The sequence below is a fragment of the Phacochoerus africanus genome, chromosome 12, assembly GCF_016906955.1.
Source record: "Phacochoerus africanus isolate WHEZ1 chromosome 12, ROS_Pafr_v1, whole genome shotgun sequence".
NCBI classification, from domain to species: domain Eukaryota; kingdom Metazoa; phylum Chordata; class Mammalia; order Artiodactyla; family Suidae; genus Phacochoerus; species Phacochoerus africanus.
The window spans coordinates 54,471,314-54,485,574 of NC_062555.1; the positions used below are offsets into that span (position 1 = coordinate 54,471,314).

The window sequence follows — 14,261 nt, forward strand, 5'->3', positions numbered from 1 at the left end:
AGAAGAAAGGTCAAGTCCGCAGAACCCCGACCCTAAATCTCAGTTCTAAAAAAACGTAAGACAGAAAGGGAATGGAGTTTGTTTGTAAGAGAACACACTTTACGTAACTAATAAGCATGAGTAACCTTGGCCAAGGTCAGGAAGCTTTATGAGTTTCTGTTTCCACATCGATAACATAGAGATGAAAATACCTCCATTGGAGGGTTACTGAAAAGATTAAATGAAATACAGTCATCCCTAGGGATCTGCCAAGGACTGGTTCCAGGACCCCTGTGGATACCAAAATCCCTTATACAAAATGGTGTAGGATTTCCACATAACCTACACATAGCCTCTTGAAGACTTTAAATCATCTCTAGGTTACTTATAATACCTAATACAATGTAAATGATATATGTAAACAGTTGCCAGCAAGTTCAAATTTTGCTTTTTTCAGAACTTCCTGGAATCCACCCCTCCCACCCCCACCCCTGCCAATACTTTATTTTTATTTTTTATGCCCCCGTACTTTCTATATGAGGTTGGCTGAATCCACATCTCTTAATGTACTTCTCCATAGTCCTGAATTCCTTTTGCAACATACATACAAATTCTTTGAGTTCTGTAAACCTGCTCACCCTCATGAGATATTTGCATATCAAGAGGTTTGTAGGTTTGTTTGTTTTTGTGCTTTTTTTACCCTATAGTGGACAGAAAGGGAAATAAGTGACCAAAAAGTTCGTAAACAAATTAGGTTCTCCAAGAGGTGACAGACCTTTTTACTCAGCAAATGAATAAACATTCCTAATGTTTTGGGAAGGAACTGAGAAGCAAGCCTAAGAGCAAAATGAGCAGGGTGACTGACTGCCCATAAGGAAATTGGCTTGAGGACAGAACTGACCGTCCTTCTGAGAAAAGGGAAATTCAAGTTCTGCTTGGGTTGTTCTAGATTCTTGTCTGTTCTCAGATCATCAGGCCTGTTTCTTTCTCCACCTCTGAGCCCTCTCCCCTGTCGAGGAAGCCCTCAACCTTCTGCTGCAGGCCTTGGATACACAGACGTTCTGGTCCACTACCCTGGGTCTCAGCATCGCCATTCTTTTTTTTTTTTTTTTTTGTCTTTTTGCCATTTCTTGGGCCGCTCCTGCGGCATATGGAGGTTCCCATGCTAGGGGTCGAATCGGAGCTGTAGCCACCGGCCTATGCCAGGGCCACAGCAACGCGGGATCCGAGCTGCGTCTGCAACCTACACCACAGCTCACGGTAACGCCGGATCCTTAACCCACTGAGCAAGGGCAGGGACCGAACCCACAACCTCATGGTTCTTAGTCGGATTCGTTAACCACTGCGCCACGATGGGAACTCCTCAGCATCGCCATTCTTGGTCCAGCCCAGGATGACCTGAGTCCCGAGTCACAGAGTTCAACCCATGATTTGGGGACCTAGTTCCAAACCTGCAAGTCTCAACCAGAAATCAGGCTCCCACCCTGCTCACTGGGTCTAAATTCTCAGCCTGTGAACCTCTAGTTCTGGGGTCTCTTCTTTCTCTTGCTGGAAATCCCTGCTCTGGCTTCTGGACCCTTGCCATAGGTTTGGACCCTTACTCCCTTCTGACAGCTTTCTTTCTTTTTTTTTTTATAGGGCTGCACCTGCGGCATATGGAAGTTCCCAGGCTAGGGGTCCAATGAGAGCTGCAGCTGCTGGCCTACACCACAGCCTCAGTAACGCATGATCCAAGCCCCGCCTGTGACCTATACCAAGGCTCACAGCAATGCCCGATCCTTAACCCACTGAGTGAGGCCAGGGATTGAACCCAAGTCCTCATGGATACTGGTCGGGTTCTTAACCTGCTGAGCCACAATGGGAACCCCTGACAGCTTTCATTTGAAGGGTATTTCATCACCAGCTGATAAGCCCCAAGTGTTGACACTTACAGTTAGGACACATTCTAATCCTCTGAGAGCAAAACTTGACTGTGCTTAGGAAAAACTAAGATTTCTGGGCCCCATCCTTAAACGTTTCAACTCAATGGGTCAGGGCCCTGGAACATGTATTTCTAACCAGCCACCCATGACCCTGTACTGACCAGCATTTCAGAACCTCTCTCCAAAGCCTTCTCCCTATCTAAGAGATGCAGGTAGGGCTGCAGAGATGCAGTGCATGAGAATACCTCCGTGCAAAGGAGGACCTCTGTTTTGGTAATTTCCCAGGTCTTAGAATTGCGAACAAAGGCCATGGGGGCAGACAGAAAACAGTGTAGACACAGTTCAAGGGGGGCTGGTGGTTGGGGCTGGGTGAGGCAGAGAAAAGAGTCTGTATCCTAGCAAACAGTGTCCGAGAGAATGGCCTCTGGGCCCCCTAACACCCGCCAACCCCCAACCCTCCAGTCCTGCCCTGGCTTCTCATCCTGACTCACACTTCCTGGCCAGGAGTCTCTCTGCCCAGGTTCTACATCTACAAATGAGGGAGAATTGTGGCTCTTATAAGGTTGATAAAGGGATTAAATGCGTTAATACACGGAAAGGGCTTAAATCACTGCAATATAGATGTAATGCATGTGTTCGTCATTGTTCTCATAATCCTTTCTATGCCAGGAACAGACAAGGGTATGCAGGAACCTGAAACAGGCAGCATATTCTTCTTCCTTCTGACTCAAACAGGCCCCAACCCCAGGGCTTTTGCATTTACTGTTCTGGGTCCTGGCATGCTCTTTCCCCAGGTAAATTTGCTCCCTCCCTCCACTCACATCTTTTGTCAGATGTCGCTGCCTCAGAGTCTTTCCCTGAGCACCCATCCAAAGAGGCCGTGGTGCGGTTCTGGCATCTACCTTGCCTCACAGTTATCCACAGCCTTATCATTACCTGGCACCACATTCCTTCATTCCTTTTTTTTTTTAACAGCCGCACCTGCAGCATATGGAAGTTCTCAGGCTAGAGTCTGAATCCAATTGCAGCTGCTACCTCTGCTGCATGTGTGGTGAGACGGGATCCTTTAAGCCACTGCCCCAGACTGGGGATCAAACCCACGCCTCCACAGCAACCAGAGCCACTGCAGTCAGATTCTTAACCCACTGTGCCACAGTGGGAACTCCTACATAATTTTTTTACTGTTGTCATTTCTTTCCCACTGAACATAAACTCCACAAGGACAGGAATTAGTGTATACTTGGTTCACTTCTGTATTCAAGCACCTGGGACAGTGCCTAACAAAGAGCCAGCATTTAAGAGACATTGAATCACGTCAATTGATGAATGTGAGGGCTAAGTCCCCTCACAGCCACTATCCTGGGGCTACTGTTTGTCTAGGACAGGGTTTCTCAATGGCAGCACTGCGGACATTTTTGGGCAGATGAACCTTTGCTGTGGCAGTTGCTATGTGCAGGGGAGGATACTGAGCAGTACCCCTGGCCTCTACGCACTAGATTCAAGTACTAACAGCCCCCAACCCCAAGTTATGACAATCAAAAATGAATCCAGGAGTTCCCATTGTGGCTCAGAAGGTTAAGAACCTGACATAGTGTCCATGAGGATGCGGGTTCAATTCCTGGCCTCATTCAGTAGGTTGAGGATTGGCAATGCTGCAAGCTGTGGCATAGGTAGAAGATGTGGCTTGGATCTGGTGTCACCATGCTTGTGATGTAGGTCTCAGCTGCAGCGGCGATGCGACCTCATGGCCCGAAAACTTTCACAACGCAGGTGCAGCCGCAAAAAGACAACACAGAAAAAATGTCTCAAGACATTACCAAATGTGCTCAGGTGGCAAAATACCCTGTTTGAGAACTGCTGGGGGAGTGTCAGGCTGAATGAGCTAGTACAATGCTATTATTATTATTATTATTATTGATGTAAGTAGATGTTCAGCGATGGAAAAAGGACTATGAATGTCTCAATGAAAACCATACATTATCCTGAGTCTTCCATGAAGCCAGTCATTTCCACCATGGTTATTTGATAATTACAGTAACTAGTACCTAACAGGTCACTATGTAGGGACGGACCACTTAGGGGTCAAAATTATTAAATAAGATTACTTGAGCCCAATTATTATATTTGACCAAGAAAACACATCACAAAAATAGACTGTAGACCTCAGTCCAGAGCTCTGTAGACGTATTACATGTGTGGTTATAAGAAAAACCCATCAACTGATCTGAGTGAGAGGAAATTCTAATTTTTAAAAAACAGTAACAGGAGTTCCTGTCGTGGCACAGTGGAAACGAATTCGACTAGGACCATGAGGTTGTGGGTTTGATCCCTGGCCTTGCTCAGTGGGTTAAGGATGTGGCGTTGCCATGAGCTGTGGTATGGGTTGCAGAAGCAGCTTGGATCCTGCGTTGCTGTGGTGTGTTGTATGCTGGCAACGGTGGCTCTGATTCGACCCCTAGCCTGGGAACCTCCATATGCCACAGGTGCGGCCCTAAAGAGAAAGAAAAAAAAACAGTAAAAATTCTGTCTCTATAAATTATTTCTTTCTTTTTTTTTTTTTGTCTTTTGTTGTTGTTATTGTTGTTGTTGTTGCTATTTCTTGGGCCGCTCCCGCGGCATATGGAGGTTCCCAGGCTAGGGGTTGAATAGGAGCTGTAGCCACCGACCTACGCCAGAGCCACAGCAACACGGGATCCGAGCCGCGTCTGCAACCTACACCACAGCTCACGGCAACGCCGGATCGTTAACCCACTGAGCAAGGCCAGGGACCGAGCCCGCAACCTCATGGTTCCTAGTCGGATTCGTTAACCACTGTGCCACGAAGGGAACTCCCCATTTTTTTTTTGTCTTTTGTTGTTGTTATTGTTGTTGTTGTTGCTATTTATTTCTTAGTGACTTCTGAGGGTTGCATGAAGCACATCTCCTGTGCCTTTTGTTTTTCATTGAGAAGACTCATTTTTTCTGAAAAGGATAGAAATAAAGAGCAGCTTAGTGGTGGCCAGAGGTGGGGGATAAGGAGGGGATGGGAGTGGGAAGGAGGTGGGTATGGGACCAATATCAATATCCTGGTTGTGATATGTACCTTGGTTCTGCAGATGTTACCACTAGAAGAAACTGGATCAGTGGCACATAAGACCTCTTTGCAGTAATTCCTTCAGTTGCATGTACAATTCTCAGAGAGGAAAGAAAAGGCATTTCCTTCAAACTGCTATACTTTTTTGGGGCCCCGCTCCTGGCATGTGGACGTTCCTGGGCCACGGATTGAACCCACACCAGAGCAGCGACCCGAGCTGCTGCAGTGACAACACAGATCTTTAACCTGCTGTGGTGCAAGGGAACGCCCAAACTTCTGCATTTTAAAATGACAAATGAGAGCAGTAGAAGGGGATGGCCAGGCTGCCTGTGCTCCAACGGGGTTTTGGGAATGGTTGGGTCTAGGAGATCCCCAACTCCTGGAGTAACAGGTGTGTGACAATGGCACATGACTGTGGGTACCTCTGAAAGGATAGCGTGATCAGCGCCAATGACGTGGTCCTTGACAAGGAATACATTTTCTGTGAACGCAAATGTTAAGTGTTGTCTGTCATTTGCAGAAATGATGTAAACCTATAGTACAGACTGACCCACTTCCTTGGGGGAGGTGACAGCTTTGCCAGGAGTACATCTGCACACCTGGAGTCCAACTGGGAACATTTCCAGAAACATGATTATGGGGTCTTCCTGGAGGGGTGGTGCTAGTGACTGACCTACAAAGGAACCTATCCAGGAACCTGGTCTCATTTTAACACCTGCTCCCCTGACTGCCATCCCAGATGGAAACTGAGGAGCCCTGACTCCCGCATCGAGAAGGAGAAGTTCTGGGGGAATTTCTGGGAGGGGCAATATCAGGGGAGGCAATTAAGAGGTACAAACTATGAGGTATGAAATAAGCTGCACGGATATATTATACAACACGGTAAGGGAGCCAATATTTTACCATAACTATAAATGGAGTATAAACTTTAAAAATTGTGAATCACTGTATTGTACATCTGTAACTTGCAAAACATTGTAGAGCAATGATAATTCCATTAAAAAATAACTTAAAAGCAGAGTTCCTGTCATGGCGCAGTGGAAATGAATCTGACTAGGAACCATGAGGTTGTGTGTTGATCTCTGGCCCTGCTCAGTGGGTTAAGGATCTGGTGTTGTTGTGAGCTGTGGCGTAGGTCGCAGATGCCGCTCGGTTCCCGTGTTGCTGTGGCTGTGGTGTAGGCCGGCAGCTGTAGCTCCAATTCAACCCCTAGCCTGGGAACCTCCATATGCCGTGGGTGCGACCCTAAAAAGCAAAACAAACAAACAAACCCCTTAAAAACATTAAGTATATTTGTAGAAAAAAAAGAGATTCTGCATACAGCCTTGCGTCTGGGCTGAATGGAATGAGATAATCCACGTTCTCTGGTGTGGGGCCATGATGGGAAATGAACTTATGGTGCTGGAGGCAATGGCATGGCCAGAATAGCTGCATAAATAGCTGCACACAGGAGTCGGTTGTTCCCTTTGGCAGATAAAAGTTACCTCTGCCCAGCCTTCCAAATATGGTGCTAATCTGAACCTTATCAGACACGTGATTACACACACTGCCTTTCCATAATATACACCTTAATAAAGTTTTAAGGCCCAGTGATGCTATTTTTAGAAGACTTTTTTCCCCTATTTTTGGTATGTTCTTTATTTTTCTAGACAATCTTGTCACCTTTCTAATTTCTAAAAATAGCTTACAATGGAGCAGGCATCTGATAAAGAAAGAACTGAAAAGTGATTGTTTTGCCCATAAAATTATAAATAGAATTTGTTCAAAATGCAGAGCTTCCATTTTCAGAAAGTAAGGAAGAAATTCAGACAGATTTGACTTGGAAGTTTTAGATTCAGATTAACAGGCTTTGGAGGAAATGATCTGAACTGGTGGAAATGTTTGCCTCTTTCCTATTTTGATTTAAAATAAAAAGCTTATGATATACTTGTAGTAAACTCTATAAAATTTTAACTTTTTTTTTTTCTTTTTTGGCCACCCTGCAGCATATGGAGTTCCAGGGTGAGGCATCATATCTTAGCTGCAGTTGTGACCAACGTCGCAGCTTCGGCAATGCTGGATCCTTTAACCCACTGTGCCAGGACAGGGATAGAAACTGCACCCTGGCTCTGCAGAGACGCCTCAGTCCTTTTGCGGCACAGCAATAACTCCAACATTTTTTTTTTCTTCAAAGGAAACATGGACTCAAATTGCTTACAGATCTAAAGTAAGGACTTCTTATAACCTACCTTTAAAACAAAGCAGTAGTCAGTGGGTGCTTTGTATTTCATTTTACACTGAATCCCATAGTAGATATTGACGTTTTCAAACTGTATAAAACATGCCAGATCCCGAGATGTCTGAAAGAGAAGGAAAAAAATAACCTGAACCTCGGTGACAGGTAATATTTTTTCAAGGTTTTGTTTATTTGTTTATTTTTTTTTTTTAGGGCTGTACCTAAGGCATATGGAGGTTCCCAGGCTAGGGGTCGAATCGGAGCTGTAGCTGCTGGCCTATGCCACAGCCACAGCAACATAGGATCCGAGCCGCATCTTCGACCTACACCACAGCTCATGGCAATGCTGGATCCTTAACCCTCCAAGTTTGTTTTTGATAGCACGACAAAGGATTACATTTCAGCAGGATAACACAGAATTTCAGGTCATTTATTTAAGCATGTTTAGTTTTCTAAAGGCCAAGCCTACATTTTAAGAAGTGAAAGGGTACATGCAAGGCAAAAGAGTGTGTCCCAGGCCAAAAATGGATCGAAAGATTATACTGCTGTTCCAGCACTTGCACGTGGACTCCCAAAGCCGACTCGTTGACCTTGACCTTGAGACATCATTATTGATGCGGTCCAGACAAGGTGACTGAGCACCTCGTCAGACATTTCATTTTGGCTTTTGCCATTCTAAGTCAGTGATGGATTTTATGGTTGGGCATTTAGAAGAAAGTCTCCCTCAGAATGAACAATGAGAGGTAAAAGTGAGGCTCAGAAAATTAGCACACACTTCATGCACTTCTTCCTGAGGAGAAAAGATTCCTTTCATGCCTTCTCTTTAGGGCTGACAGTGTTGCTATGGAAACAGAACCCTCTCCTCCAAGTGCAATATGCACTGTGAAGATGGCAACCTCTAATCTACATATTTGGTTACACTTCAATTACAAATTTGTTCTAATACTCCTTTTTCCCCCTCACAATCTATAATTCTTTACCGAGTAAATTCTTCTTTTTAAACAAGGACGTAATTGCTACATCTCAATGCACAATTATTCCTTTATACCTGGTTGTACTTTTTTTTTCTTATGTTTTTTCTGGATTTTCAAAGTTTTAGTCTTTTTTAATTATAAAAATAAAACATACTCATCACTTTAAAAATAAATTACTTCACATATAATAGAACAAAAATCTTCCATCAACACTCTTTTTCCTAATGTCACTCTCTCTTCCAAAAAAGACATTCTTTCAGATGTTTTTTAGAGATTTATGTACGTATGTATATGCAGACATATCCACATACATAGACATATACTCACTGTATAGCTGCAGAGCATTCCACTGTATAGATGTAATGATTTATTCAACCATTCTACTCTAGATGACTAGAGGTTATTTCAGCATTTTTCTATTACAAAAATACTGTGCATATAAGCAAATATTTCTGTGGGATAGACTGCCAAACATGGAGCTGACCTTTGAAGGGATATTTCCTTTTACATTTGCACAGATCTTGCTAAACTGTCCCCTGATGTGACTTACATTCCAAATGTCTATGCCTAAGAGTGCTCATTTTTCTTATCCACACTTGATGAAATTTGCATATGATCAATATTACTTTTATCACTCTCACCAGGGGGACTATTTCACTCTTTCATTTATGTTTTCCTGGTTACTGGTAAGATAGAGCAACTTTTTAATTATTCACTGGCTACTGATTTTTCTGTTTTTGTGACTTCTTAGCAAGGACTGCCATTTTTCTATGAGTATGTTTATCTTTTTCTTAATGAGTTGTTGAAGTCCATGTTTTATGGATATTCATACTTGGTTATACATGCTGCAAATATACTGACTTGAGAGCTACTCTTTTACTTTCTGTTTGGGGTCTCTGGCCGTGAGGAATTAAACACAATTTTATATAGTCAAAGCTATTAACCTTCTGTTACAATTTTGAGTTTTTACTCTTGCTTAGGAAGGTTTCCCTACTGCCAGATTATGAAAATACTGACCTATATTTTCTTGCACTGTTTTACAATTTTTCCAAATATATTTAATCAACCTGAGATTTAATCTGGAACATAGGAATTTCCATTGTGGCCCTGTGGGTTAAGAACCCAGCATAGTCTCCCTGAGGATGTGGGTTTGAACCTGGTTGCGCTCAGTGGCTTAAGGATCTGGTGTTGCCACAAGCTGCGGCAGAAGTCGAGGATACGGCTTGGATCCAGTGTAGTGTGGCTGCGGCATAGGCCAGCAGCTGCTGCTCCAATTTAACCCCTAGCCTGGGAACTTCCATAGGTCATAGGTGTGGCCATAAAAAGAAAAAAATTTTTTCGAACGTGGTATGGAGTAGAAAACTTTTTTCCAAATGGATATACAATTATTTCAACATAATCTGTTGCGTATCACATTCATTCTCTACTTCTATAAAAACACTCACTTTAATTTCTTTCATAATATTAGATGGCTCTCTATTGACCTGTTTTCTCTTCTTGGATTGTTTTTGTCTAATGTTTTGATATCTGGGAGGAAAAGTTTTACGCTAGTGTTCTTCATAAGTTTTCTGTGTGTCTATTTTGGAACAGTATCTTTCTCTGATGAATTTAGAATCAGTTTTTGAATTTCAAGTAGAAAGAATCCTATTGAAATTTTTTCCTGGAATAGAATATATAGAAAAATAAGGGGGATAATTAATATCTTTTCATCTAGCAACATGGTACATTTCTATTTATTCAGTTCTAATTCACTAATTCATTTCCTTTATTAAATCTTACATTTTATGCCATATAGATCTTGAACATTTCTCACTAAGTTTATTGTTAGGTGTTTTTTTTTTTTGTCTTTTTGCCTCTTCTAGGGCCACTTCTGCGGCACATGGAGGGTCCCAGGCTAGGGGTCTAATCGGAGCTGTAGCCACCGGCCTACCCCAGAGCCATAGCAATGTGGGATCCGAGCCGCGTCTGCGACCTATACCATAGCTCATGGCAACGCTGGATCCTTAACCCACTGAGTGAGGCCAGGGATCAAACCCACAATCTCATGGTTCCTAGTCGGATTCATTAACCACTGCGCCACGACGGGAACTCCTGTTAAGTATTTTTATTTATATTTTTGTTCCTGCAATGTATGAGATCTTTTGCATTATACTTAATTCGGATACTGTTTGTATAAAGAAAAACAATTTCTTTTTTTTTGGCTGTGCTTGTGGCATGTCGTAGTTCCTGGGCCAGGGACTGAACATTCGCCACAGCAGTGACCCAAGCTAAAGGAATTACAGTGCCAGATCCTTTACATAAAGCCACCAGGGAACTCCAAGAACAATTTCTTATTTGGTTACGTTTAGTCCATTGGGACCAAACTATTAAGTTTTTTAGTCAAGTGTCTTATTGTCTGGTAGACAATCATGTCAACTACAAATAAAGAGATTTTTGCCTCTTCTTTTCCAGTAATTACACTTGCTATTCTTTTTCTTGACTTCCTGGCTATTTCTTCCATGACAGTGTTAATGAGAGCAGAAACAGAAAGGATAACTGTCCCACTCCACTATGAATGCTTCTAATTTTTGTCACTGAGTATGCTGTTTGTGATGGCTTATTCATATGTCTCATTTATATGTAAATGCCAAAGACATACATTGTGGGAGTGGGAGGCTGCACCCTTGGCATATGGAAGTTACCAGACCAGGGATCAAATCTGAACTGCAGCTGCAACCTTTGCCACAAATGTGGCAACACCTGATCCTTAACCCACTGTGCTGGACTGGGGATTGGACCTGAGCCACTGCAAGACAATGCTGGATCCTTAACCCACTATGCCACAGCGGGAACTCAGAAAGACATACATTTCTAAAATAAAACAAATGATTTGTGGGTCAACTGCTACGTCCCCAGTGTGTGGGACCAGCATGTAGAGAGCACAGGTGGGAAAGCATCAGCTCTAAGACTTTGAGGAAGTAGGAGTCATATCTGCTCTGGACCAAGAGTTTCCCATAAAACTCTCCTGCATTCTATAGGGATTAAAGGTCTTCTAACTAGTGAGAACAGTCCTAATTAGTTATCAAGACTTCACTGCAAGGGATTGTGGGTCAGGCCTAATTAGGAACAGCCTGCAATTAAAAAATATGCCATTGGGTGGTGCCCTGGATTCAACAGCAAGGGCAAAATGTTTTGGCTTCCTCTCCAGATACAGAGAGATAGCCTACAGCCTTTTAAAGGTGAGCAAAAGATGAAATGGCCATCTTCTAAGAAAGGTCTTAGAAAAAAGCTAAGAGTCAGAATGAGAGTTAAAATTACATTTCAAAGAAGACAAATTGACTATGCGCTTGTAGATGTGTGGCAATAACCCTAAATCGCCAGGTAGAAGTGAAATGGTATCTCAGATACTCTGCTAAATTAGGGAGGGTAATGCACATAGTACACTTCTGAGAACAACTTAAATATTCAAGTTATAAAGGCTAAAATCTAGATGAAAATCTATCAAGCCTTCTAACACCTCTATGATTACAGTTAAAAGAAGTTTTATTATAACGACTACAAGATGGAGTAAAAAAAGTCCTCAAAAATCAGTAGGTAAAGAAACAAATTCATCTCTAAAAAAGGGTTTTGGCCATAATTTCTGAAACCTGACTTTAAAATGGATAAAATTCTTCATCTTTCAATGGAAAGATTCAGAAGGATTCCTGTAATTCTGTCTTGATAGGCCATGTATCTGTATAAACCTTGTAGTGACATGAGTCTCACAGTCCAAAGACAGTATTTTTAAATGACCACACGAGGATCTCTTTAGTTTCATGTTCATGAAATGCCTTTTTTGCGAAAGGGTGTTTTTTTTTTCTTTCTGACCTTTGTTTTTCCTTTGGGGACATAATAGATTCCAGAAGCTCGTAAAAGAAAATAGCGCCTTTTCCACGATTTCTTCCCGTCTTCTTTCAAATAAAGAGCGCCTTCCAGTTCTGGCACAATGATGGATGTTCCACAGAAACTCTCCTGAAATTGAGATTTGATGATATGAAACATACAAAAGATAAAACACACTTTTTGCTCAAGTTTAAATACACTGTGGCACACGAGCCTTCAAGCTAAAAATGGTTTTGTGTACAACTCTGGTTGAATGCGTGTACTGGCATCGCAAACCAGTGGCCAAAGAGAGGAAGACCACCATGGTGGCTGAGTCTCAGCTCCGACTGGGACGTCAAGGCTTCTTCTGGACCACTTAGCTTGGGACCACAGGCACATTCACTAAACCTCAGCTCCCTTACATGCAAAACTAGAATGACGACAGCCCCAACTTCATCAGGAAGGTTGTGGGTAGAATCTTGGTGTCTTGTAAAAGTAAGCATTAACTAAAGTCTATTTCTTTTCTTTCTTTCTTTTTTTTTTTTTTGGTCTTTTTTGCTATTTCTTGGGCCGCTCCGGAGGCATATGGAGGTTCCCAGGCTAGGGGTCCAATCAGAGCTGTAGCCACCAGCCTACGCCAGAGCCACAGCAACACGGGATCTGAGCCGCGTCTGCGACCTACACCACAGCTCACGGCAACGCTGAATCCTTAACCCACTGAGCAAGGGCAGGGATCGAACCCGCAACCTCATGGTTCCTAGTCAGATTCGTTAACCACTGCGCCACAATGGGAATTCCAAGTAAAGTCTATTTCTGTTATTATAAGTTAGTAAACAGAAAACTTATTTCTTTCCCTGTAAATGAAAACATGACTTTCACTGCTAGTAAACAGAAAAATTATAATATATAATTAATTTAATACAGAAATTATGTGAACATTAATATTTCACTTTTGGCATACTTTTATTTCAAACTGAGATAGGGGGTGCTCCCACTGTGGTGCAAAGGTAATGAACCCTATGAGTATCTTTGAGGATATGGGTTCAATCCCTGGCCTCAGTCAGTGGGTTAAGTATCTGACGTTGCTCTGCTATGACGTTGACCTTCGGCTTGGATCCCGCATTGCTGTGGCTGTGGTGTAGGCCTGCGGCTGCCCCTCTGATTTAACCCCTAGCCTGGGAACCTTCATATGCTGCAGATGCGGCCTTAAAAAGACCAAAAAAGCAAAAAACAAAACCCCCCCCAAAAACCCTAATTGAGATACGATTGTCGTCTAATATTGTTTTTTGTCATATAATATAATAAAATAACAGAAACAGACTTTACTTACTGCTTACTTTTACAACACGCCTCTCTAACTGATTTCATTTAGACCTTAAGCTCCATCCATTTCATCAAAAATGGTAAGATTTCCTTTTTGGGGGACAGTTGCTTATCAAAGAATGAAGAGGGCAGTTATTAATATTGTGGTATCAGAAAAGGAGAGTGACAGAGGGCAGTTATTAATATTGTAGAAAAGCACCTATATTTTCTAGGTGCAGGTTGTCAAAAGTCAAAACTTGCATAGCATTACATAATTCTTAATACATTTAAAACACAATGTGATGTAATTACATATTATTCTATCTTGTAGTTCAAATACTCAAACTGATTTTTTATTTTTCTGTTTTTTTTTTTTTTTTTTTTTTTTTTTTAGAGCCGTACCCATAGCATATGGAGGTTCCCAGGCCAGGGGTCGAATCAGAGCTATAGCTGTTGGCCTACACCACAGCACAGCAAAGCAGGATCCAAGCTGCGTCTGCAACCTACACCACAGCTCATGGCAATGGATCCTTAACCCACTGAGTGAGGCCAGGGCTTGAACCGGCGTCCTCATGGATGCTCTGAGCCATGACGGGAACTCCTGATTTTTCTGTGTATAACTCTCAACCTCTTTTCATTCAGTCCCATAAAAGGAGAGTATCTTCTAATTTTACACCCTCTAAGTAGATTTACTTGTAGTGGAGCTGGGACACATCTTTGTTCACATTTTTCCTGGTTCCCCCCAAATTTAGCTGGTATTAGTTGTTTTAGCAATAATCTCTTATATTCGGAATTCCTGTCCTGGCTCAGTGGTTAATGAGATCCCAAGTTGCTATGTGAAAACTCATAAGTTTCAAAAAATCAACTGGCAAATTAACATCCCAGGGGTGATAATGGCAGACATCTGTACAATGGTTTACATGCTGTGTTTCCCCTTCTTCCCTACATCCTTATAA

At 42.4% G+C, this 14,261-nt stretch overlaps 1 protein-coding gene across 1 annotated transcript in view; it reads right to left on the minus strand.

Moving 5' to 3' along the window:
* Window positions 1–14,261, minus strand: part of APBB1IP (amyloid beta precursor protein binding family B member 1 interacting protein) — a 116,910-nt gene that overhangs the window by 18,992 nt on the left and 83,657 nt on the right. The window contains exons 9-10 of the mRNA XM_047755571.1: window positions 12,010–12,153; window positions 7,203–7,313 (exon numbers count right to left, since the gene is read on the minus strand). Coding sequence (XP_047611527.1) covers window positions 7,203–7,313; window positions 12,010–12,153 — 255 coding nt within the window. The remainder of the gene's footprint in view (window positions 1–7,202; window positions 7,314–12,009; window positions 12,154–14,261) is intronic.